Raw genomic sequence first — 23,528 nt, 5'->3', positions numbered from 1 at the left:
TGTTAACTTAAAATGTTGTATTGTTTTTTTTTTTGCCAACTTAACTGTTTGTGGGCAGGTTGTTACCTTGAGTTTAGCTAGTTTTTGCGGAATTAGCTGTTTTTAGCTGTTTTTTTTTTTTTTTTTTTTTAAAATTTGCTTTTTGTTAGCAGGTTGTTAGGGTTGTTAGCTTGAACTTAGCTGTTTGTTGTTTTTTTGTTGTTGCGAAATTAGCTGGTTGTTAGCGTTGTTAGCTGTTTTTTAACTTGACTTTTAGCGAAATTAGCTGGTTGTTAGCTTGTTAGCACCATGTGGAATTCAGGAACTGACTTTGATCAAGCGAAGACACTTGTACAACTTCCTCATCAGGATTATACCTTCCTCCTTCTCCGTGCATGTCACGGTGCTGCACACCGTTCACGTGCAACAGCAGCAGTCTCTGAATTTATTGATTTCCCTAAAAACAACCTCACATATCATCAAGTCTAGAGCGTGACCTCATGCAGATATCATACAACAGTATGTCCTTCTGCTGCTGAGCTTCATCACTGTTGATCACAGCACGAACACATCATCGTCATCATCATCCTTCACCACAGACTCATTTCATTTCTCCATCTACTTATTTTTTGTGCACATTAAGCTGCTTCTCGGCTCAATTCCGACTTTTGCACTGTCAGTGCCGGTGCTTCAGGTGAGAGTTCAGCCCGCGGTGCTGCATGCGCTCTGTGTGGAGTGTAAACCTGAAATCACCCCCTCATCGTCCTCCGCTGTCTCTGCTTCTTCTTCTTCTCCTCCTCCTCCTCCCCCTGTTTTTAATGCCTCTCTGACGGATCTGCATCTTTCTGTGTGCCTTGCTGCTTTCCTGGATAGTTTGGTCCCCAAGATATAGAGCAAATGCTGGAGGTATGTTCCACTAAACCGACTCAACCACAGGATGTTCTTCTTCCCTTCATGCCTGCTTCTACCTGAACCTCTGACACTAATTAGTCCTGAAACGTAGAGCTGTTCCCTGCCTGTGAGTGTGTTCATGTCTGTAGTTTTGGATGCTGGTTTGTAAAAGAGGTCTAAGCTGCATGTCTGACTGTGACAGAGGGAGGAGAGGAAGATGCTCAGAGAGCTGAAGGTGTTTTTAGATCAGCTGGAGAGAGACGTGCTCCGGGCGCAGGGAGCTGAGGGGAATCTCACGGGCAAATACCAGGTGAGTCGAGACTCGAGTGCACCCTGCTGGGAGGACGACATTAACTGACACGCAAATCACCCCCTCCTCTCGGTCTTTCAGGCGTTCAAGAGCTTCCGCGTTCAGTACGAGATGAAGAAGAAGCAGACGGACCCGCTGCTGCAGCCGGTGAACAAGGACGGGAAGCTGTCGGTGGACCAAGCTCTGGTGAAGCAGGCGTGGGACCGGGTGTCTGCCAGGGTAACTTTCTCTTTGCTAAACAAGTTGCATCATCGCAGTGAGAGAAGCTGTATTTAGCCGCTGCCAGAGAGTCCAGAGTGGTTGGATCAAGGGTGAGGGGGGGGGAGAACAGAGGCGGATCTGTTCATCAGTCTGACAATCCACTGCTAAATAAACCTCCTTTTATAGGCGGACTGCTGGTGAACATGTGGACTTCCTTCTGAGCAGCGTTGCCTAATCTGTTTTTTTTTCAATTTTATTTTATTGCAGCTGCTGGACTGGCACATCCACCTGGACAAGTCCCTGCCGGGTCCACTTGGCGTGATTGGAGCCTGGCTTCACCGGGCCGAGATGGCTCTGAGGGATGACATCCCCCTCCAGCACGCTCACGATGAGACGGCCAACGTCCTGCACAGAAAACTGGAGCAGCACAAGGTGACGGCTCGTCCGCCCGTCCTGCCATCAACACACACGGACAGCACAAAGACACGAGGACCTGATCTGTGTTTTAATGTTGCAGGAAGTGTTGAAAAACCTGGAGTCCCACAGACAGACCTTCCAGCAGATCCACCGAGACAGATCGGTGAACGGCGTTCCCGTCCCAGCGGAGCAGCTGCAGGACATGGCGGAGCGGTAACATCACGGCCACTTCCACGTTTTTATCTTCCGAAGTGATTTAATCGACAGAAACTCATCTTTTCTGTTTGATCTGCAGATTCAACTTCGTGTCGACATCGTCGCACGCTCACTTGATCAAGCTGGAATTCTGGGAAATGAAGTACCGCCTGATGGCCTTCCTGATGCTGGCCGAGTCCAAGCTGAAGTCGTGGATCATTAAATACGGGCGGCGGGACTCGGTGGAGCTGCTGCTGCAGACCTACCTGGTACGCTGCAGTCGTTGGCGGTTGTCGTGGTTCGATGCTGCAGGATGTAAACGGCACTGTGTCGTCTCACGTCTGCGTTTCTCTTCCAGACCTTCACTGAAGGACACCGATTCTTTGATCAGTATGAGATCATCTTCACGGCCCTCAGACAGGCTGCAGAGGTTTACGTGAGGTCGGACAGTTCAAGTAAGACTCCTCTCCACTTTATCTGTTATTTATTCATGTAAATATATAGAGAAGTGTTTGTTGTGGCTCCGGTTAAACAGTCTCACTATTGATTTCATGTTACAGGGTCTCAGACCTGTAACAAAGGTAAGTCCAGAACATTGTGACCATCTTTAAACTCCGCCCGTCTCCCAAGCTGCACTTTTCTTTTATTAACATCCTCCGAACTCCCAGAACAGAGAAATAATTTCTGCATGAAGGGTGTTGGTAGATGGAGCATGATTCTTTCTGAGCTAACATCGAAACACGAGACCGAATGATCAGAAGCTGTTTCAGAGATGTCAGTTTTTGTATTTCTTCCTTTCAGTTGACGAAGCGGAGGGCGTGAGTAAGTTCCTCAGCGAAACGACGGCTCAGTGGAAGAACCTGGCTCTGGAAGTGCGCAGCGTCCGCAGCATGCTGGAGGAGGTGATCTCCAACTGGGAGAAGTACAGCAGCACGGTGGCCGGTCTGCAGGCTTGGCTGGAGGACGGCGAGCAGATGCTCAACCAGTCGGAGGGCGCCAAGCGAGTACGTGCGCACACGTGGATGTTGTGAAAGCACGCGTTTGATTGGCTGCAGCTGACCTCCGTCTGTCTCCATCCTCCCTCCTTCTTCCAGGACTTCTTCAGGAACCTGTCTCACTGGATCCAGCAGCACATGGGCATGAACGACGCTGGAAACTTCCTCATCGAGACGTGCGACGAGACCGTGTCCCGTGACCTGAAGCAGCAGCTCCTGCTGCTCAACGGGAGGTGGAGGGAGCTCTTCGTCAAAGTCAAGCATGTAAATAAATCTCCCACCGGTCCTGGTTCTGACTCCTCTCATCCAGAACATTCACTCACATTGTTGTTGGCTTCTGTTTTAGTACGCCAGAGCGGACGAGGTGGACAAGCTGAGGCAGGACTACCAGGACGGCATCAACACCCTGAAAATTTTCATGGACGCCACCAACGAGAAGATGACGGTTGCTGTCCAGGTTTCCTTCCTGAACGTCAGGGCGTTCGTTCAGGATGTTGATGTAAGCGGCCTGGTCCCTCCTCCTCCATCCTCACACAGATCGTCTCAGTGAAGTCACATGATGTCTTTTGATCTTCCTGCAGGAGATCAAGCACAAAGTGCCGGCGATGGAGGCGGCGTGTAAGGCGGCGAGCCGAACGGCTCAGCTGCTGACCAAAGACACGCCTCAGGAGGAGGTGACACAGATGATGGACGTGATGGCTTCCATCAAACAGCAGCTCAGCAAGGTGTGAGGACGACACTTATTTATACTAATTGAATGTTTTAGACGCTGTTGGCGATGTCGTCGATTTAAGGTTGTTAATGATGCACTGTGCTCCAATCAGGTGAGAGAGAGGTGTCTGCCGCTGCTTAGGGATTCCCAGTCTCTGTTACCGCCTCTGGAAGAGATGGAGAAGAACATCACGGGCTTCTACCAGGCTCTGGAAAAGGCCAGTCACATCACCGGCACCGGCGAGTCCGAAGGGCCCATGGACTTCAAACAGAAGTGTCAGGTGACTGAAATACTCAACAGCAGCGTTTTGAATCTGGACGTGAACATACAGCTGACAGCGGTCTGTCCCGTCGCTCTGCAGGAGCTGGCCACCTTCACTCACAGCTGTAAGAAGTGTCTGACGGTGATCGAGAGAAACCATCAGAGCATCCAGAAGCTGATGAACGGCAGTAAGACCCTGCAGCACATGGACATGAGTCTCCTGCAGAAACGGGTCGCCGATCTGCAGATGTCCTCGCAGGTAAACCTCAGGACCAACTGAAGCTCCGCCCACCCGCCCCCACAGCTGCTTTAATAATATGTTTTTCGTTTGCGTGTTCAGAACCTGATTAAAGAGTCCACCGAGTGGAGGAGACATTTGGAGGCGAACAGCAGCCTCATGAAGAGGTTTGATGAGTCCCGGGTCGAGCTGGAGAAGGTTCTGAAGATGGCCCAGAACTGTCTGATGGAGAGAGGAAACCCAGAGGAGCTGCTGAAGAAACACACGGTGAGTTTTTCCTGCAGGATTCAGGAGCTTCTTCATCACTTACAGTCTGTTTAATTTACACAAAGAGAGCCAATAAGGCACCAAAACATCCCAAAGATCAAAATAACTAATGCAACACAACATGGAGACGCACAATCAGACACTGTGGTGAAGACCAGGTCTGGAGGAGGAGCTGACTGAGGAGGAACAGGAAGTAGGAAGGAGGAGAAGAGTTGAGTGAGCATATATATATATATATATATATATATATATATATAATTGAGTTGAGGTGCGAGTCTTCTGCTCACCTGCATCAGAACCTCCAACTGGGAACAAATGTTTGTCTGTGTGAAATGTGAGCTTCATTTGTTCTTCGTCTCTTGATGTTTGCAGTATTTCATGTTACTTATGTTAAGTTATAATAATGATGATTATGTTATGCTGGTTCTACTGGAGTATTGTGTAGATTTATTTTGTATTGAATTCATTGTTTGTTAACACACAACACATATTTTCTGTTTAAACCAGCATTGATTGGTTCCAGTCTACGACGGTTAATCCTTCAGTCAACACAAGTAAAGAGGAATACAAAAACATTCCTCAGATATTTTGCAGACACCTACAGGAATGATTGCAGGAAGTTGCCCGGTAACGAGGCTCTGCCCTGCACAAGGTGATCCTCTGAAGTGTTTTGCAGGAGTTCTTCGGGCAGCTCGACCAGCGGGTCCTGAACACCTTCCTGAAGGCCTGCGACGAGCTGACCGACATCCTGCCGGAGCAGGAGCAGCAGTCGCTGCAGGAGACCGTCAGGAAGCTGCACAAACACTGGAAGGTAGTCGCTGTCTGTCATCTCCTTAATGCGTTCATATCAGATATTCAAGTGTCCGTCAAACATCCTGCAACAAGTCTGTAGACGATGATTGATTTAAATCCTTATTTATACATCGTATCTAATATTATCAGCTATGCATAAAGCTCTGGATTATGCCTCCCTGAGCAGGATGTCCAGACCGACGCCCCCTTCCACCTGCTGCACCTGAAGGTGGAAGTGGAGCGCAGCAAGCTGACACTGTCGCTGCAGGAGTGTCAGGCGGAGGTGACCCGGGAGAACCGGCACATGGCGAGCACCGGCAGTGAGCGGCTCATCAAGGAGCACAGGGTGAGCAGCAGCGTTTAGATACTGATCAGGGAGTCGGTAATCATTCACAGCAGCTCTGAGGGAGGATGATGATGATGATGATGATGATTGATCTTCTCGTCATCTGCAGGCCTTCTTCAGGGAGAAGGGCCCTCAGTCCATCTGTGACAAGCGGCTGCAGCTGATGGAGGAGCTCTGTCAGAAGCTCCCTGAGGCCGACCCCGCCCACCAAACCCTGGAGGCGGCGAGGAAGGACCTGGCAGAGGCCCGGGAGGAAATTGAGAGCATGCATCAGAAGCTGCTGCAGCACCAGGACAAGTGGAAGGAATACAGCACGAGGTGCAGCGGCTCGGTTCACCCTCACAATAATGAGACAGTGTTGTTGTTGTTGTTGTTCATTGTCAGCCAGGGTCACATTCTTCACATACTCGCAGTAATCAAGAGACAATGCTTCCTTCAGTTGAGACGCAGAGCAGCTGCAGTTTGGAGAGCTTATTGGACAGTAAAGATACTTCATCCATCAACACACACTGATGACCAGGAAGTAGAAAACACTGATTATAGTTTATGAAGGTGGATCAATAGGTTCAGAGGCTGTGAGCGATGTGCAGCATCGCGATGTGCACGTAGAACCCTGATGAGGAAGTGGTGCAAGTTTCATCACTTGATCGCCTGTTTTCAACACAATGTCCTGCTAACAAAACTAACAGACAGATAATTTTGCTAAAACAGCCCAGCTAAACTCAAGTTACCAAACAGCTCAAACCAGATGCCTCAAAAGGTCCCAGTAGAACTCGGTGTTGACAGTCTGACCCTGGGGGACGAATTCACAGTGACACAACCCCGCCAACGTCAAAGAAAACCCACTGTGGACAGTGAAGCCCCGCCCCTCTTGAAACGTGAATGTCACTCAGAACACCTTGCCTGGCTCATCACCGTAGACTTTCTGAAGCATTTCATGGGTCTCCGTTGACCATTTCCAGAGTTTGAAACAAAATTATATAATAACCTTTAATATGTTTCCTTTATTAGATCTGTTTGTAGTTTTTGAAGAGACGATATCTCCCTGATGACCGAGTTTCTCTCTTTGTGCTGTCATCAGGTACGCTGAACTCTCCTGCTGGCTCATCTCTAAAGAGAGCCAGCTGCGGCTGCTGAGGAGTCGAGCCAATGACCCCAGGAAGTACGGGCAGGTGAAGGCGACCATCACGGTGAGTCGCATGACCTCGGTGGCCAATCCTCTGACGTCTCCGTGCTGCCTTGCCTCCGCTGATGGTCAGTGTCTCCTCCTGGTCGTGTGCAGGAGCTGAGGAACGACGCCGAGCTGCAGGAGGGGAACCTGGGCTGGCTGAAGGTCCGCATGGCCGGGCTGATCGAGATCTGCGCCGACAGCGACGCCCAGAGGCAAAGCAGCACGCTGAGCAAGCTCTCCGCCGACTTCAAGGGTCTTCTGACTTCTGTCTTCGAGGTGGGGGAAGTTCTCACGTGTTTTATTAATGAAACAGACTCATCATACTTGTGGGGAAGATGTCAGGAAAGTGTTGCAAGGAAGACTTTTGACCTTTTATCCTGTTAGACACTAATAGGATCAAATAAATTAATCAATTCGGAACTATTTTATCATAATTAGATTGTATTCTGAAATTATGACCACAAACAAGTTTTGAACCCAAAGTTGAATAATTTTTGTGTGAAATTTGAAGAAATCCCCTCCAGAACATCGTAGTCTTGCAATTTCAGAAATGTTTGTGGAAACTTCCTGCAGTTTCGCAACAGAAGCTCTGCTAAAAGTATTACGACATAAAGTCGTCTTTTCAAAGAAAACTGACTTCATAAACAAAAACAACTGGTCATTTCCAATCAGCAAGGCTCTCAACTTGCAAAATTTTTTTTTTTTTTCCTGCAATTTTACTGCAAAAAACTCACTTAAAACTCAAAATATGACATCTGAATTTTTGAGAAAGTCATCAAAATCAGCAATCCTGGAGGGACAGATGGGCAGCCTCTGGTCACATGTCCTGAAACTGACAGCTTCCAGTCGACAACAGCTAAAACTGAGACCTGCAATCATCCAGATAAAAGTTCTGTCACATAATTCTTACATACAGATGAAATTATAAACTACAGGAACGGATTCTTCATGACTCTTCATCAGTTTTCTCAGTATTATTATCATTTTGTGATGTGTGTCTCTCCGTCAGGCGGAGAAGATGGTGCTGGCGGTGGGCGACTGTGTGCAGTTCAGAGAGGAGGTCCAGTCCACCCTGGAGGACCTGGTTCAGGGTCAGAAGGAGGCTCAGGCCGAGGTGACCAGAATACTGGACTGTTCCACAGTGAGAGAAGCTCAGCAGCTGCTGCTGGTCCACCAGGTGAAGCAGGACACCAACAGGTAAATCCGTTACTGATGATTTCAAATGAATTTTAATAACATGTTTCCTTCGAACAGCAACTGCTGAAGCGTCTGAAGCTGAAGAGGAAGGACGTGCAGCAGCTGATCAGCAGGGGGCAGCAGCTGCAGGCGGAGGAGGGGCTGGGAGACGCTCTGCAGCACGACCTGCAGAGTTTAGAGAACACACTCAGCAAGATGGAGCAGAACATGGACTCTCAGGAGCAGAGCCTCGAGGTGAGCAGGGGCCTGGAGGGGAGCAGGGCCCTGGAGGGGAGATGATTTTCCTGACGCCTTCAGGTTTATATAAAGTTCAAGTTACATGTACCTGTCGTCCTCAGGTGACGCTGGCAGCCTGGCAGGAGTTCGATAGCCAGCAGGAGGCGGTGCATGAGTTCGTGAGTAAAGCGCGCTCATCGATGGAGCGGGACCTGAACTTCAGCAGCGCGGAGAGCCTGTCGGTGGAGCTGGACCAGGCCAGAGTCAGTACCTGTTTTGCCTTTTTTTTAAACCGTTCTCCGTCCTGCCGCTGCATGTGATGGAGGATGAATGTTAACGAGACGGTGTGTGTGTGTGTGTGTGAACAGGTGCTGCTGAAGCAGTGTGAAGCCGAGGCCCTGCACATGAACACGCTGCTGAAGAGAGCCACGGAGATCCAGCTCGGCCCGAAGAACAAGAGTCTGCTGTTGCAACAGGCCCGGACCCTCAGCGAGCACGTGGAACGGGTGGAGGCGGGGCTAAAGAAAGAGTGCGATCACATCTGATTCACTGTCCGTTAATGAAGTCTGAGGAGACGTCAGCTGGTCTGTGGCTCCTACCTGACGAGATACAACTTGTTTTAACTCCTGTCGTCTCTGCAGCGTGCGGACTCTGGAGGACATGAAGCAGCAGTGGGACCGGTTCAGCACTGGCTTCGAGGCCTTCTCCTCGTGGATCTCCGACAAAGAGAAGCAGCTGGAGGGGATGAAGTCGTCCACTCGGCCTCTGGAGGAGCAGATCAGCTCAGTGAAGGTGCAGCTCTGCTCTCTGATGGCGAGCAGCAACCGCACAACCAGAACACTGCAGCTAGAATCAATAACAGTCAATAACAACGACACTGTCAGCACATAGGAAGAGGAGGGAGTCTTCATTAAGTCTGTGCTTTTTAATTCAGTGCTGACATCATGAAAATGTCCCGTAATATACCACTCAACCATGTTTGTTGGTTTTAATGAGCATTTAATATTAATACTTAATTAAAAAGAAAAATTGGATTTAAATCAAATGGGAGGTTCAAAGTGGATCTTTTTCCATATTTAAGTACGTTTACAGATTCCATGATTAATTACACCATAAATTAAAATATGTCCTCTGCAGCAGCTGATGTCTTGTGATTAGTTTACAGATCGAGAGGATTGTATGCAGCAGATATCCGTCCTCTGCTGACTTGCTGGCTTTAATGCACACGTTTACAGAAAAACAAATGAATTTCTCGTGCAAAAACTCTCGTGACCACATGCACACGTGTACGACGGAGTATCAGGGCCACTTCAAGGGGAAATAATAAGACTTTATTGACAACATTTCCACTCTATTCTTGCCACAGGCTGTCGGAGCGGAGCTTCAGGACCGGGCGGAGGTCCTCTCTCAGTTGGAGACTGACTCCCAGGCTCTGACCCAGTTTGTGTCCTCGGGGGAGGCGGCTCGCATCAAGGCCCGGCTCACCCAGATCGGCAGGTACTGGGAGGAGCTGAAGGAGAGCGTCCAGCAGCTGGACGGACAGCTGGAGGAGAGCTCGTCCCACCAGCACAAGTTCACGATGAGCCTGCAGGAGGTAAACGCTCTCTGATACCGACGCCGTGTTGAAATCCGACCTGGACGTTTAACCTGTTTGCTATCTTTGATGTCTTCCAGGTTCGAGCATCTCTCGGTGAGCTTCATACCAAACTGGAGCAGCCTGTCAAGTCCTGCACGTCGTCCTCTGAGACCTACAGAACTCTGCAGACGCACACGGTACTCACTTCTCTCTGCTCTGGTTTATTTATTCGCTCTGAATGTATGCCTCCTTATTTGTAGCAAGTGAATGTTTTTCGCCAAATTTGACCCAATTCTCTTAAGGCGTTCCTGAGATCTCATGCTCACATGAATGTGTACAATGGAGGTCACAGTGGCCCTGACCTTTAACCTTTGAACCCCCAAAAAATGAATCAGTTCATCTTTGGTATCATATGAATGTTTTTGCCAAATTTGACCCAATTCCCTCAAGTTGTTCTTGAGATTTCGCGTTCACAAGAACAGGATGGACAGAAAGCATACCGCCGGCTGTGACTATCACCTGGACGAAGACATACAAACACAGCGATACTAACGGAGCGCTGTCGTTCCCGTCGGTGTCGGCAGTCCAGCTCTGGTAACGACGACGCTTTGCTCTGTCACTTCTTGTCTCTCCGCAGGATGTCTGTCAGAGTCTGGAGCATCTGAAGGGAACCTTGCTGTCGCTGTCGGCCGGAGCTCGTCGGCTCAGTGACAGAGAGCAGGCGGAGAGGACGGTGACGGAGCTGAACGCCCGCTACGACCGGAACTTGCAGCAGGCCAAGGACAAGCAGAGCTCTCTGGAGAACCTGCTGTCTCTGTGGCAGAAGTAGGAGCCCGCAAACACACCGATAGAACTACTGATAACCTGCACAGATTGATACAGGACGCGTTTCTGCTGCGGTGTAACACGGACGTGTCTCTGATGTGCTTTAGGTTTGAGAAGCGGCGCTCCAGCTTTGTTTCCTGTTTGGAGAGAAGTGAGTCTGTGTCCAAACCGGAGTGTCAGTATCTGTCAGCAGACAAGAACAAGCTGCGCAGTGAGACGCAGGATTTGCAGGTAAAACGCAGAAAAAAATAAATAAATTCTAAATGGATTATTTGCTGTTACGCGAGCGCATGAACGTCTCCCCCTGCAGGCGCTGCACGCGGACGTCCGGTCCTTGGAGAGGACTCACGCCGAGCTGTTGTCTGTGGGGACGTCCCTGTTTCCCACCGCACCCGAAGACAGAGTCCATCAGCTGAGGAATGAGCTGGAGACGCTGCAGAGGAGACTGCAGGTCCAGAACCAGGTCCTCCCTCAGAGGTACGAGTTGTCTTTTGATTGTTTTGATCAGAAATGTTAGATTTTTCTCAAAAATGTTGATGTAACTTTTAAGCGAGTTTTTTTGCAGTAAAATTGCAGAAATTAGCAAAAAATGCAAGTCGGGGTTAAAAACGGTTATTTGTCTAGCTGCTACAGAGTGATATGTGCCAACTTGACATTGTTGTATTGATTAATGACAGTTGGTGAATATCCAGTATGACTTAAATGTTCTGTATCCGTCTGTATCTGATGAACTGAGCTGCAGCGTTGATGAGGATCTTCTTCCTCCTGCAGGATCTCAGACCTGCAGACCCACCTCTCTCTGGTGGAGCAATTCGACCAGGCCCTGCTCAAGTTCTCTCAGTGGGGGGAGACGATGCTGTCAAACCTGCACGCCGAGTCTCAGATTAACATCAGCAGCCTCCAGTCTGCTGCCTCCCAGGTGAAGGTGAGACCTCTACAGTTTATCCTCCAAACTGACGACTGTAGGAGTCAGCGGGTGGATGATGAGCGCTGTGGTTGACTCTCCTCTGACAGGAGACCCAGGCCGCCCTGCAGAAGCAGTCCGTCGTGAGGCAGAGCTTGGAGCAGCAGGCCGAGAAGCTCTGCCAGTTCTGCGAGCCCGGAGACGCGTGGCTTCTCCGCAGCAGAGCAGACAGCTGCCTGCAGCCGTACGTGGAGGCCCAGCAGGTGGCGGCGCTGCAGGCGGAGTGCCTGGAGCGGCTGGAGGCCTTCCTGCAGACCCACGGCGTGGCGGCCGGAGTGCTGCGCGGCCTCCGGCAGACGGTGGAGAGCGCCGGGAGCTGGGACCGAGGACGGGTGGAGGAGCTGCAGCAGGAGCTGGCCACCGTCGTCCCGGACATCAGCCAGCTGGAGACGCTTGCCGTCAACCTGGACAGCAGCCTCTGCAAAGCTCACCTCCACATCGGAGCTGAGGACGGGTCCCGCAGGTCCTGCCGCATGCTGGCGGACTCCCTCAGCGCCGAGCTGGATGCCGTGAGGAACCTGTTGGGCACCAAGCAGAGCGAAGCCGAGGCCCTGGGCGCTCTGTGGACGTCCTTCAGACAGAGGAAGGAGCAGCTGCTCAAAGCCGTGGAGGACATCGAGGAGAAGGCCGACCACCTGAGCCTCAAGGAGCCAAGCCTGCACGCCCTGCAGCAGCGGTAACGTATCTCAGATCAGGGATGTCCTTCAGAGACACTGTCCCCACGAGAGAGCGTATGAACCATCATGTTGTCCCTCTGTCTGCCAGGCTGCGCTTCTTCAACCAGCTGGAGGACGAGCTGCAGTCGCACCAGCATGAGGGGCAGTGGCTGCGGGACAAAGGCAAGCAGCTGGCCCACAGAGACACGGAGCTGGCCGGGGAGGTGCTGCGGGAGATCGGCCTGCTGGAGACGACGTGGGCGGACACCAAGAGGATCCTCACAGAGAGGTCAGCAGCGGGTTTTAAATATAGTTTACTGTAGTTTACTCTTGACTCTAATGTGTGTGTGTGTGTGTGTGTGTGTGTGTGTGTGTGTGTGTGTGTGTGTGTGTGTGTGACTCCACCGACAGACAGGAGCAATGCAGCATCCTCTCTGAGCTCATGAAAGAGTACCAGACCCTGAAGACGACTATCGGCGGCGTGACAGAGAGCGCCGAGCCTCTGGTGGAGATCAGCTCGGCTCTGAAGGACCATGAAGACACCAAGAGGTCTCTCACCAAGGTCAGACACACCATCACTTCCTCCTCACAGCTTCCTGCCTCGTCTGTTTCTCTCTCTCCGTCTGTCGGTCGGATCTCCTCACCGGTTCGCTGTCTCTGCTCCGCTCGCAGCACGAGGCGGTGAAGGCGGAGATGGTTACCAAGCAACACAAACTGGACCAGTTCTCCAGCAAAGGGAAGCAGCTAGTAATGGAGCTGAAGAAGATCCCCGACTGTGACTCCAGCGTGGTGAAGCAGGACATGGAGGTGCTGGTGGATCAGTGGCTGGATGTAAGTGTGGCGGTGGAGGAAGATCACGTGATCATTTAGTTTTTTATAGGGAGGTAACAGACAGTAAACTGATAAAAAAAACGAAAAAAAAACAAACTCTGCAGGTGTCGGAGAAGATCGACGAGAATATTGAGCGTCTGAACCACAGCTTGTCTCTGTGGGACGATGTGCGTAAGATCAGCGAGGACGTGGACAGCTGGACAAGCAGCTGTGTGATGGAGCTGAACGAAAGTCTGAACAACCTCAACAACAGCCAGAACGTGTCGGCGAGGCTCTCAGCCTTACAGGTACTCTTCAACCAAGGAGACATCAGAGAGAAGGAATAAAAATGAAGAAACAACGATAAATTTAGACTCTGATGAGGAGAGATGACCAAATCAATCAATCAAACTTTATTTATACGGCACTTTTCCTACATTTTGGTGCAGTTCAAAGTGCTTTACAGATGATTGACAGGCAGATAATAAGACAGGCAGGTGTGGACCAGAAAAATATAAATATATATTTGAGAACAAATTAAAAACACTATCAAACGGAAAATAAGACGGTTTAAAAACCACTTTGATAGCGATGCACCCAAGACGATAAAGATAAAAGAAACGTAGAAGATGGATTAAAAGCTAAAATGACGGTAAGAGAAGTAAAATGGAGCGAGATAAGAACTACAAACTAAAAACGAGTTAAAAAAAATTAGGACAATGCATTAAAAATGATTAAAAGTTACAATTAATCAGAACATGAGATGGGATAGCTGGGAGGAATAAAAAAATATGTAAAAGTAGCTCAACAGATGGTAGAAGGTGTGAAAGTGTGGTGGAAATAAATAAATACAAGCCAATAGATCAGGAGTCGGATCCGGCCCGCCAGGGGGTCCAGCTCGGCCCGCCGGATGACTTTGCTAAGTGTGAAAATTACAGAAAGACATAAATTGCATTTCTATGAGAATATGGAGGTTTATGAGTACAAACGTTTTTTTTTTTTTTTTTTTTTTTTTTTTTTTTTTTTAATCGATCCAGTAATTGCTTCAAAAACAGCGTAAATGCGACGTCTGCTCCGGAGGAAGAAGCGCTCGGTGCCACAGGCAGCCGCGCTCGCTACTCGCTTTGTGACGCGTTTGACGTCAAACGCGTCACAAAGCAAGTTTTTCTGAGTTTTTGGTCTTTATGTTTCTAGTTTATTGTAGAAAGATCTTAAAACAGGGTTTATCATCCAAAAACCTTCACCAATGATTTAAACAAAGAGAAATATTGTCGTTATGTATGCGTTATTATGCTATGATTTTACTGGTCTGACCCACTTGAGATCAAAGTGGGCAGTATGTGGCCCCTTAACTAAAATGAGTTTGACACCCCTGCAATAGATAATAAGAAACTTTTAACAGTAAGTATAATGAAATTAAGATATGTGTAAAATAGATGTAGGACAGGAGTCCTGGAGATGAGATGCTGCAGGGAAAATCACAACAATCAGGACCCAACAGTTTATTGGCTCCAAAACCGTTAACAGAAATATCGCTGGTGACGACAAGATTATGAACGAGTGATTAGACAGAGAAGTGATGAAGAAAATAGAGCATCAGGAAGAGGAATGAACTAAGGGAACAGATCTTCTTTATTTGACTTGCAGAATCATTAAGATGAAACAAAACTGATTTGTTTCTCCTGAAATCTTGGACTGATTTTGACTTTGAGATCTTCCTGTCAGGTCGACGTTTCGGCAAACAAAAATCCTGAACTTCTGGTCAGAAACTCTAAAAATGTCCCTCTGATGAGCCAACGACTGTTTACGCATGCGTTTATTGATTCATCTGTGCAGGCTGAGATGAGTGAGAAGGAGCAGAAGCTGGAAACCCTGCAGAGCAAAGTGTTGGAGCTGAAGAAGTGCAGCCACAGTCCGGAGACTCCAGTTAAACTGCAGGTATGCGACGCTTCGTTTGTTCTGAAGGATTCTGGAGAAACCTCTGCAGAAAACATGAGCTCTCCTGCTGTCATGTCTTTTCCAGGTGATGGAGAACGACCTGCGGAAGAAGATCGCCGGCGTTCAGAAGCTACACCAGCAGGCCCGTGGGAACCTGGTGGACTTCAGCTCCCAGAGGAAGCAGCTGGAGGACTACATCTCCCAGATGTCCGCATGGCTGAGGAGCATGGAGGAGTCTCTGGTGTCCTCCCCCACCGGGTCCGACCCGGACGACATCTGCAGAGTGAAGGTGGAGCATGAATCACGGGCCCCCACTGTAAACCACAGCACCCGAAAGGTCAGACACTAAACCCTGTTTTTTGCTGTAGGACCTGCAGAAGGAGCTGCAGAACCAGCAGGGCAGCATCGACTCCACCAGGGAGAGCCTCAACACGCTGTGCAGGAAGTACCCGTCGGAGGAGCTGGCCGGTCTGGGTTCAGCTCTCACTGACCTCATCAAGGCGTACGAGTCGGGGAACCAGCTGTCGGCCCGGACGCTGGCGTCGCTGCAGACCGGCCTGCAGCAGCAGTTCAACGGTGAGAATTTAATTGATCTCCCCGGTTGAACTCTCAGTCTGCATGTTGATGCTGATTCTTCCTCCCGCCTCCTCAGACCTGGTCCAAGAGTTTCACCGCTGGCTCTCAGAGCAGAGGGAGATCGTGAAGGAGTGTTCAGACCGGTCCGGAGACACTCAGATCGTCGAGCGCAAACTCCAGAAGCTGAAGGTGAAGCAGGAAGCTCCGACCGGACACGAGGAGATTCAGGTGAAATACAAACATCGGAGTGAAACTAAACGCGATGTCATCCTTCAGGGGGCGATGGACCGGGTGGAGGAGGGGGAGGTCCGCCTCACTCAGGTCTGCGAGGAAGGAGAGAAGCTCCTCCTCCATCTTCCCAAAGCCAGCGCCGGGCAGGTCCAGCAGCACCTCTCCTCCATCCAGCAGGACTGGGACAGCTTCGTGGAGCAGTGCCGGCAGAACCAGCAGATCCTGGAGGACAGCGCGTCCCTCATGAAGGGGTAAGGAGACCCGCGCGACCCGGTTCTGCGCAGCCCGTCTGCGAGCCCACCGTTTTAACAAGCCCTCTGAATCCCTGGCAGGTTCGAGGGTCGGCTGAAGAAGCTGCGCTGGTGGCTGGAACACATGGAGACGCGGATGAGCGGAGATCTGCTGGAGGCCAACCAGCGTGGTCCGGAGAAGGCGGTTCTGGAGCAGGTGGAGGAGTACCAGCAGGAGGTGCTCAAAGAAAGGTGCTGCTGGGCCCGCTAACATGAGAGGGGAGGAGTTTCTTCTTCGCTGTCTCCTGAAGGTTAAACTCTCCTTCCTCTCATGCAGGGACTCCTTCGAGCGGCTCGGCCAGGAGGGCCAGGCGCTGAACGAGGGCGGGCGGGGCGACGGCAGCGAGACCAGGGTGTCGGCTCAGCTGCAGTCGCAGCACCAGGCCCTGCTGCGGCGCGTCAGAGAGCGGCTGCGCAGCTGCCAGCTCACCTTGCAGGAGCAGCAGGCCTTCGAGGAGACGCTGCACACCACCTGGACCTGGCTCAGCGGAGTCCAGGACCGCCTCGCTGCCCTCAACAGCACCGTGGGCAACAAAGAGACTCTGGAGAAGAGACTGGGCCTCGTGCAGGTCAGTGGAAAACATCGCACGGTGTCTGAGTCAAGCGAAGGATCCTACAGGTTGTTTTCTGTCTGCAGGACATCCTCCTCATGAAGGGCGAAGGTGAGGTGAAGCTCAACATGACCGTCGGAAAAGGAGAACAGGTCCTGAAGCACAACCGGATTGAGGGTCAGGAGTTCATTTGTTCCCAGCTGCAGAGCCTGAAGGACGCCTGGGCCAACATGCTGATGACCTCCATGAGCTGCCACAGGTGGGTGCCGTGTGCACCTGTGAAGAACACCTGTATCTTTGCGTTCCCCTTTCCTGTATAACATGTGGCGTCTGTCTGCAGTCGTCTGGAGTGGACTGTCGCCCAGTGGAGCAGCTTCCAGGAAAACAAGAGCCAGCTGCAGCAGTGGATGGAGTCGGTGGAGCAGGAGGTGGGGATGACGCTGCCTCAGCAGCCAGGCCTCAAAGAGAAGTCGTTCCTGCTGGAGCGCCTCCGGGCCATCCACACCGACGTGGACGCTCACGCCGCCGTGTTGTCCCGCCTCGCCGACAAGGCTATGGAGATGCACGAAAAAACCAGAGACCAGACATTCGGACCGGAGGCCAGGGCAGAGCTCAACGCACACTTCTCTGATATCTCGGCTGTTGTCAAGGTGATGAGCATAACAAAACAAAATTACATTGCATTTACAAACTGTTTGATTGGTGTCTGACAGCTCGCCTTCGTCCTGCCCTTCAGGGTAAAGTCCAGTCCATGCAGAACATCGTGTCTGAGCACGAGCAGTACCTCGACGCCGTCAGAGACTTCAACGACTGGCTGGTTTCAGCCAAAGAGGAGCTGCAGCGCTGGTCGGACCTGTCGGGAGACTCCATCTCCATCAAAAGGAAGCTCTCCAAAGTGCAGGTGAGGAGCTTTGAAACCGTCCTGCAGTCTGAAGGAGGTTTAACACTCCTCCTTCTTCTCTCCTCTCGACATAGTAAGAATGAAGTGGACGTTTAAATTTGTTCCGCCGTCACTTCTCTCCTCCAGGAGCTGCTGGACTCGAAGCAGCGCGGCAGAGAGAGGCTGAGCCGCGTGCAGAGATGCGGGGCGGTGGCGAGGGACTACACCGGCTCGGGGGGCTACGAGGCTCTGGAGCGGGAGGAGGCGGCCCTTCTGTCGTCATGGGAACAGTGGGAACGCGGGGCTGTGCAGACGCGTGCAAGCCTGGAGACGGCGCTCTCTCAGATCGCCAGCTCGGAGCAGGAGTTCAGCAGCCTGTCGGCTCAGCTGGAGCAGGACCTGCACGACTTCGGCCGGCAGCTGCAGGACTGGAGGAAGCGGCTGGTGCAGGCGGCGGGAAAACACGACGGAGAGGAGGCGGTGAAGGGCTGGCAGATGGCGAAGGTCAGTGTCGGTCTGCGGGAGATGATAAACCTCCAGAGTTAGCGCGATCCTTCATCGTGTCTGTTCTCCGTCCAGGACACGTTGGAGGAACTCATCAAAGCCGAGCCGACGTCCGACGGCCTGAAGACGCATCTCAACGACCTGTGCCGCTTCTCCAGAGAGATGGGGACGCAGTCGGAGCGGGTGTCTGCGCTCATTAAGGAGTACAACAGGTGAGGACACGCCCACGTTCAGCAGGTGAGACAGGAAACATGTGGGATGATGTCATCACATGTCTTTCCCCCGTCTCGTCTCCAGTCTGGGTCTCCAGGCCTCCAGAGAGTGTCAGAGCAAAGAAAAGCTGCTGGAACAAGGCTTCCGCTTGGCCTTCAGGGAGTTCCAGCAGTGGCTCGTCAACGCCAAGATCAACACGGCCAAGTGCTTTGACGCCCCTCAGAACCTGAGCGAGGCCTCGGCGAGCCTGCAGAGGGTCCAGGTAGATGCAGACTGAGATCCGACACCTGTTCTGTGTGTTCAGAGAGTGTAACACAGGCTCAGAGATTTCCTTGCCTCCTCTTCCTCTCTGCAGGAGTTCCTCAGCGACAGAGAGCTCGGTCAGTCCAGGCTGAGCGCCGTCGTCCTGAACGGCACGCTCGTCTCCGCCGTCGCCGCGAAAGACCGAGTGGATGTAGTTCGGGCTAAAATGAACACGGCCAGAGAGGACTGGAAGAACATGATGACCAATCTGCACAGCAGAGAGAGCAGCCTGCAGGTAAGAGTTTCAACCGGGATGTCTGTCACCTCGTCCCCCTCAGATCTGTAGCGTGGTTGACGTGCTTATCGTCATGGAGACACCTCAGCTGTCCTCCTCTGTGCTGCAGAACCTCCTCTCTCAGATGAAGGACTTCGAGGCCACGGCGGAGCCTCTGCAGGGCTGCCTGAACGCCACCGAGTTGGCGGTGCAGGAGAGCAGCACCAGGCTGCACGACCTCACAGCCAAGAAGCTAGAGCTGCACAAGCTGCAGGTATTCATGTGCTGACTCCACCCGGCCTACAGCGCTCGCAATCAGAGCGCGGCATCATCTCAGGGCTTCAGAGTCAACCCGACATCATCATCTTCACTTTAGGAAGATACGAGCTAACGCTAACTGCCAGAACTTTCTGCTCCTCTGCGCTGCTCTCTTCTTAAACAGCTTTCTCTCCTAGAGTATATTCTCCGTTGACTGCATGTCACGACCGTAACGCCGCCTCTCATTGGCTTCCGTCATGTCACTAACCCCCCGTCCGATGTTACCTGTCTGATATTCCTCTGTCAGCCTGCATGCTCTTTGATAACCTGCTTGTGCATTTCCAGTCTGTGCTCGAGGAGTTGGCCTCTCACGAGGTTCAGCTGAGCCGGCTGAAAGAGAAGGCCCAGCTGCTGTTGGATGAACACGCGGCCGGAAAGGGCTTCGCGCACCGTGTCTCTCAGCTGTCTGCTCAGTACCTAGCTCTAACCAACCTGACCAAGGTAACGTACTGCCGTAGGGCACCACCTGAGCACGGGGGGGAGGGGCCTTCTTCTGGGGGTGGTTGGGAGTTGCAATTTTGCAAAATTCCTGCAATTCCTCCTCAAAAACTGTTGTGAACAGAAGCTCTGCTCTCCTTTCAAAATAAAACTCTCTTTATTACCAAAACTAAGTGTTCATTTCCAACCATCAAGGCTCCGCCCCCTCTTTGCTGCTAGCTAACCGCAACAACAGGTTTTCTCCACACTTCCAGTTGTAAGAGACTGAACTTTGTTTGAGTGTTGAATGAATGTGATTTAAACAGATGTAGCCTTTGTATTATGTATAACGGTATATATTACAGTTCAAAACAGAATACAAGCCAGATATTTCTGGGATGTGCAGCAGGATTTTTATCATCACAGGAAGTCAGCATATATCTTTATCAGGGAGGTGGTAAATAAAATCACTAAAATCCCTGCATTTTACTGTAAAAAACTTTAAAAACTCACATAAAACTACACAACTTTTCTTTTTTTTTTTTTTTTTTTTAAACTGCTGCAAAATCAAGCATTTTTCAACATAACCTTTCATAAATCTTTATTAGCATGTTGATGGCGGTCTGAACCTGCTGTGGATCTCCTCTCTCGTCAACCCTCCTGTTGCGTCCCTCCCTGCAGGAGAAGGCCTCCCGGATTGACCGCATCGCCACTGAGCACCACCTCTTCTCCGTGGGGCTGAAGGAGCTGCAGAACTGGGTGGCCGACACCAGCCACATGCTGCAGACCTACTGCACCCCCACCGCGGACAAAAACATCCTGGACAGCAGGATGATCAAGCTGGAGGTAAACAGGTCCACCCGGGAAAGTTTCTACTTTGTAGTGTGATTTAAAGTGCTGACTGTCGGTGGGTATGGCTGCAGGCCCTGCTGACGGCTCGTCAGGAGAAGGAGATCCAGCTGAAGATGCTGACCACGAGAGGAGAGTCCGTCCAGAGGAACACGTCGGCCGAGGGCGTTCCGGCCGTCCAGAAACAGATCCAGGAACTGAAGGACTCCTGGGACGCTCTACTGTCCGCTTCCATCCAGTGCAAGAGGTTCGCTCTTCATCAAATTAACATCCGCCAGAGGTTGAACAAAAAAGTGTTTGTTCTAACATTGTTGTAATTAAACCACCAGCCAGCTGGAGGGCTCCCTGTCTCAGTGGACCAGCTACCAAGAGGACGTCCATCAGTTCGTGTCGTGGGTGGAGCGAGTGGAGGAAAGTCTGGATCCTACTGACAAGCAGTGCTCGGAGATGAGAGATAAAACTGCTAATCTGAGCAGAGCCAAGGTGCAGCTTCGTCCCACTGTGTACTTTATGGCTTTTGTTACATGCAAAGTGTGTATTTAAATCTAAAGTCCTCTCCCTGTTGGTTCCAGTTGCTGCACGAGGAGGTGCTCAGCCACAGCACCCTGCTAGACACCATCACGGCCAAGAGCGCCGGCATCACCGAGAACTATGTCACCCAGCTGGAGCTGCAGGATCTGCAGGAGCGCTACAACACCGTCAAAGACAACGCCATGGTAACCAACAGAAGAGGGTGCGGAGCGGCACGGAGGGGGTTAAAAAGTTCAACTTCAAAACACAAAAAGATTCTGTCAAAGAGACGTAAACAGGAAGTTCATCGTCATTTATTGTAAAGCTACGGCACTTTTATGATTTTTGTTTAGTATCTTTTATCTCCATGGTTTTCTGAGTAAGAAAAAAAGACTAGAACTAAAATATTTCTGTGATGTGCAGCATGATTATTATCACAGGAAGTGATCACAAATGTATCCCTTTAATAGGTAGTGCTTAAAAAAAACTATTTTTTTCTTTCTCAACTTGGAATTTTTTCTAATTCCTCCAAAATCACGTAAAACTTGAATCGCAACAATCACAAAAAAACACAGCAAAATCCTGGAGGGACTGATTATCAGCCCAGACTGTAAGGTTAAAATAAGATCCAAGTCTGATTTCACCGTTGAATTGTCGTCGTCTCTTCCTCCTCCTCCTCCTCCTCCTCCTCAGCGAGCGGTGGGTAAAGCGGAGGAGCTGGTGAAAGCCCACCATGAGTACCAGCGTGGCCTGCAGGTGTTTGAGGAGTGGCTGGAGCAGGAGCAGGAGAAGCTGGGCTGCTACACTCAGCTGGAGGGGGACGTGGACATGCTGGAGGAGACGCTGCAGAAGCTGCAGGTCAGTAAAACGATCTCGACAACAACAACAACAACACAGAGACAGACGTCATTTCATTTATCATGTAACGTGCTCCTCTGTGCACCAACAGGAGCTGCAGTTGCACTGCACCGAGGGCCAGGCGCTGCTCAACACGGTGCTGGTTAGCCGGGAGCTGGTGGTCCCGTGGGGTCTGCCGCAGATCGAGGACCGAGCGCTGGAGACCCTCCAGCAGGAGTGGAGGCTCTACCAGGCCTGGCTGGGTGACACTCGCGCTCAGCTCAACAGCGCTCTGGCCAAACTGAGGCAGATGGAGCAGAAGTTCCAGCGTCTGTACAGCTGGCTGAAAGGAATGGAGACCAAAGCTCAGCTGAGGAGCCACCGCCGGTCCGACCGCGCCACCAAGGACGCCCAGCTGCAGCTCATCAAGGTCGGTGTGGGAAGATTTAGATAGAAATCCAATAACCCAGGTGTTCTCGTGACACTCCTCCTCCTCCTCCTCCTCTCCTCAGAGCTGGCAGGAGGAGGTGCTGGTGTACCAGGAGGAGATGGAGGGCCTCAGTCTGCTGGCTCAGCAGGTTCTGGATGAGACCCACATCAGCAGCCGGATCAGCACCAGAGCAACACAGATCACGGCGCGCTACCACGCCCTGCTCCTGCACCTGCTGGTAAACGCAGCCGCGCACGCACACACGCACACACACAGAGAGAGCGCTGGGGTCGTTAGAAATTTAAACTCATCTTCTCCCCGCATCACTTCGTCTCCTCCACGTCTGTTCTGCAGGAGACGATCAAGCAGCTCCAGGTGGAGGTGAGCTGCATCGAGGAGGCCCAGTGCATCTTCACCACCTTCTCCGACTGGCTTAGCTCGGCTCAGAACAACTTCAGCACCGTGGCCATCAGCGTGGACGTTGTGGACCGCTTCGCCATGGAGAGGAAGATGAAGAAACTGGAGGTTGGTATTTTAGCGGGCGTGGCCTCAATCCATCCATCAATCCATACTAACACCCGTATCCTCTCAGGCCCTGCAGGCCGACATGGAGCAGGGCCACACCTACCTGAAGACCATGAGGGAGAAGACGGAGCGAGCCATGATGTTCCTGGAGGAGCCCGAGGCGGAGCAGCTCAGGGAGGAGGTGGACGCTCGCCTCCTGCAGCAGGAGGAGTTGATGGCCGCCCTGCGCTCAGAGCACGTCTCCCTGGAGAAGTGCATCTCGCTCTCCAAAGACTTTATGGACAAATACAAGGCCCAGGCCCAGTGGGTTCTGGAGACCAAGAACCTTCTGGCATCCAGCGTGGAGCCCAAAGCTGAGCTCTACCAAAAGAAGGCTCAGCTGGCAAAGTACAAGGTAAAGTTTATTTTTGAATCTGTGAACAGAGATCCAGACGTGAACCCGAGTTAATGTACGACGTTCTGCTGCTGTGTCTCTGCAGACCATCCAGCATACAGTCCAGTCTCACGAATCGGCGGTGAAGTCTGTCACCGAGAAAGCAGAGGCACTGCTGGACACGGTGAACGACCCCACCATCAGCGACAACATGAAGAGGCTGCAGGCCGACTACCAGGACCTCTGTGTGGCTGCTAAGGTACCTAGTCGGTTCTGGTCCTGTTCAGCTGGGTCTGGAGTTCATTGGTGAAAGGGACCTACAGGTTTGAGATTTGTTGTGTTTCAGACGCAGGTCCAGAACCTGGTGGAGTGGGTGAAAGAACACGAGGATTACAACAGTGAGCTGCAGGAGGTGGAGAAATGGCTGCTGCAGATGTCCAGCAGGCTGGTGACCTCTGACTCCATGCAGACCAGCAGTATGGAGATGGCCACGCAGCAACTCGCCCGGCACAAGGTGAGTCCGGAGTGACCCCGAAAACAATATCTTTAC

General features: G+C 51.4%; 1 protein-coding gene across 8 annotated transcripts in view; it reads left to right on the top strand.

The window, feature by feature from the left end:
• The window catches only part of syne1b (spectrin repeat containing, nuclear envelope 1b), a 67,408-nt gene that overhangs the window by 11,623 nt on the left and 32,257 nt on the right, over window positions 1-23,528 (top strand). For 4 of the 8 annotated variants that reach the window (XM_069711598.1, XM_069711601.1, XM_069711597.1 and 1 more), the window contains exons 9-71: window positions 853-885; window positions 1,073-1,180; window positions 1,262-1,399; window positions 1,649-1,813; window positions 1,899-2,011; window positions 2,094-2,262; window positions 2,352-2,448; window positions 2,554-2,574; window positions 2,795-2,997; window positions 3,088-3,252; window positions 3,335-3,487; window positions 3,570-3,713; window positions 3,813-3,980; window positions 4,062-4,220; window positions 4,302-4,466; window positions 5,143-5,277; window positions 5,446-5,604; window positions 5,714-5,922; window positions 6,686-6,794; window positions 6,887-7,051; window positions 7,785-7,952; window positions 8,030-8,206; window positions 8,311-8,451; window positions 8,557-8,717; window positions 8,830-8,980; window positions 9,555-9,782; window positions 9,863-9,961; window positions 10,402-10,589; window positions 10,697-10,820; window positions 10,900-11,066; window positions 11,361-11,514; window positions 11,604-12,229; window positions 12,319-12,498; window positions 12,621-12,771; window positions 12,882-13,040; window positions 13,145-13,327; window positions 14,856-14,957; window positions 15,043-15,246; window positions 15,326-15,533; window positions 15,610-15,722; window positions 15,810-16,015; window positions 16,097-16,246; window positions 16,332-16,623; window positions 16,692-16,864; window positions 16,946-17,255; window positions 17,342-17,506; window positions 17,633-17,989; window positions 18,065-18,201; window positions 18,287-18,464; window positions 18,558-18,740; window positions 18,850-18,993; window positions 19,323-19,478; window positions 20,136-20,300; window positions 20,378-20,550; window positions 20,633-20,786; window positions 20,876-21,019; window positions 21,507-21,671; window positions 21,763-22,080; window positions 22,163-22,318; window positions 22,435-22,605; window positions 22,673-22,999; window positions 23,085-23,237; window positions 23,325-23,492. In XM_069711598.1, the coding sequence (XP_069567699.1) occupies window positions 853-885; window positions 1,073-1,180; window positions 1,262-1,399; window positions 1,649-1,813; window positions 1,899-2,011; window positions 2,094-2,262; window positions 2,352-2,448; window positions 2,554-2,574; window positions 2,795-2,997; window positions 3,088-3,252; window positions 3,335-3,487; window positions 3,570-3,713; window positions 3,813-3,980; window positions 4,062-4,220; window positions 4,302-4,466; window positions 5,143-5,277; window positions 5,446-5,604; window positions 5,714-5,922; window positions 6,686-6,794; window positions 6,887-7,051; window positions 7,785-7,952; window positions 8,030-8,206; window positions 8,311-8,451; window positions 8,557-8,717; window positions 8,830-8,980; window positions 9,555-9,782; window positions 9,863-9,961; window positions 10,402-10,589; window positions 10,697-10,820; window positions 10,900-11,066; window positions 11,361-11,514; window positions 11,604-12,229; window positions 12,319-12,498; window positions 12,621-12,771; window positions 12,882-13,040; window positions 13,145-13,327; window positions 14,856-14,957; window positions 15,043-15,246; window positions 15,326-15,533; window positions 15,610-15,722; window positions 15,810-16,015; window positions 16,097-16,246; window positions 16,332-16,623; window positions 16,692-16,864; window positions 16,946-17,255; window positions 17,342-17,506; window positions 17,633-17,989; window positions 18,065-18,201; window positions 18,287-18,464; window positions 18,558-18,740; window positions 18,850-18,993; window positions 19,323-19,478; window positions 20,136-20,300; window positions 20,378-20,550; window positions 20,633-20,786; window positions 20,876-21,019; window positions 21,507-21,671; window positions 21,763-22,080; window positions 22,163-22,318; window positions 22,435-22,605; window positions 22,673-22,999; window positions 23,085-23,237; window positions 23,325-23,492 (11,007 nt within the window). The remainder of the gene's footprint in view (window positions 1-852; window positions 886-1,072; window positions 1,181-1,261; window positions 1,400-1,648; window positions 1,814-1,898; window positions 2,012-2,093; window positions 2,263-2,351; window positions 2,449-2,553; window positions 2,575-2,794; window positions 2,998-3,087; window positions 3,253-3,334; window positions 3,488-3,569; window positions 3,714-3,812; window positions 3,981-4,061; window positions 4,221-4,301; window positions 4,467-5,142; window positions 5,278-5,445; window positions 5,605-5,713; window positions 5,923-6,685; window positions 6,795-6,886; window positions 7,052-7,784; window positions 7,953-8,029; window positions 8,207-8,310; window positions 8,452-8,556; window positions 8,718-8,829; window positions 8,981-9,554; window positions 9,783-9,862; window positions 9,962-10,401; window positions 10,590-10,696; window positions 10,821-10,899; window positions 11,067-11,360; window positions 11,515-11,603; window positions 12,230-12,318; window positions 12,499-12,620; window positions 12,772-12,881; window positions 13,041-13,144; window positions 13,328-14,855; window positions 14,958-15,042; window positions 15,247-15,325; window positions 15,534-15,609; window positions 15,723-15,809; window positions 16,016-16,096; window positions 16,247-16,331; window positions 16,624-16,691; window positions 16,865-16,945; window positions 17,256-17,341; window positions 17,507-17,632; window positions 17,990-18,064; window positions 18,202-18,286; window positions 18,465-18,557; window positions 18,741-18,849; window positions 18,994-19,322; window positions 19,479-20,135; window positions 20,301-20,377; window positions 20,551-20,632; window positions 20,787-20,875; window positions 21,020-21,506; window positions 21,672-21,762; window positions 22,081-22,162; window positions 22,319-22,434; window positions 22,606-22,672; window positions 23,000-23,084; window positions 23,238-23,324; window positions 23,493-23,528) is intronic. The other 4 variants (XM_069711604.1, XM_069711603.1, XM_069711599.1 and 1 more) reach the window with 2 other exon arrangements.

This window comes from Brachyistius frenatus, unplaced genomic scaffold (genome assembly GCF_029030835.1).
Source record: "Brachyistius frenatus isolate BFR_SWC_R1_liver_20210118 unplaced genomic scaffold, ASM2903083v1 Contig_102, whole genome shotgun sequence".
NCBI lineage: Eukaryota > Metazoa > Chordata > Actinopteri > Embiotocidae > Brachyistius > Brachyistius frenatus.
This window is presented reverse-complemented; position numbering and strand designations above follow the sequence as displayed.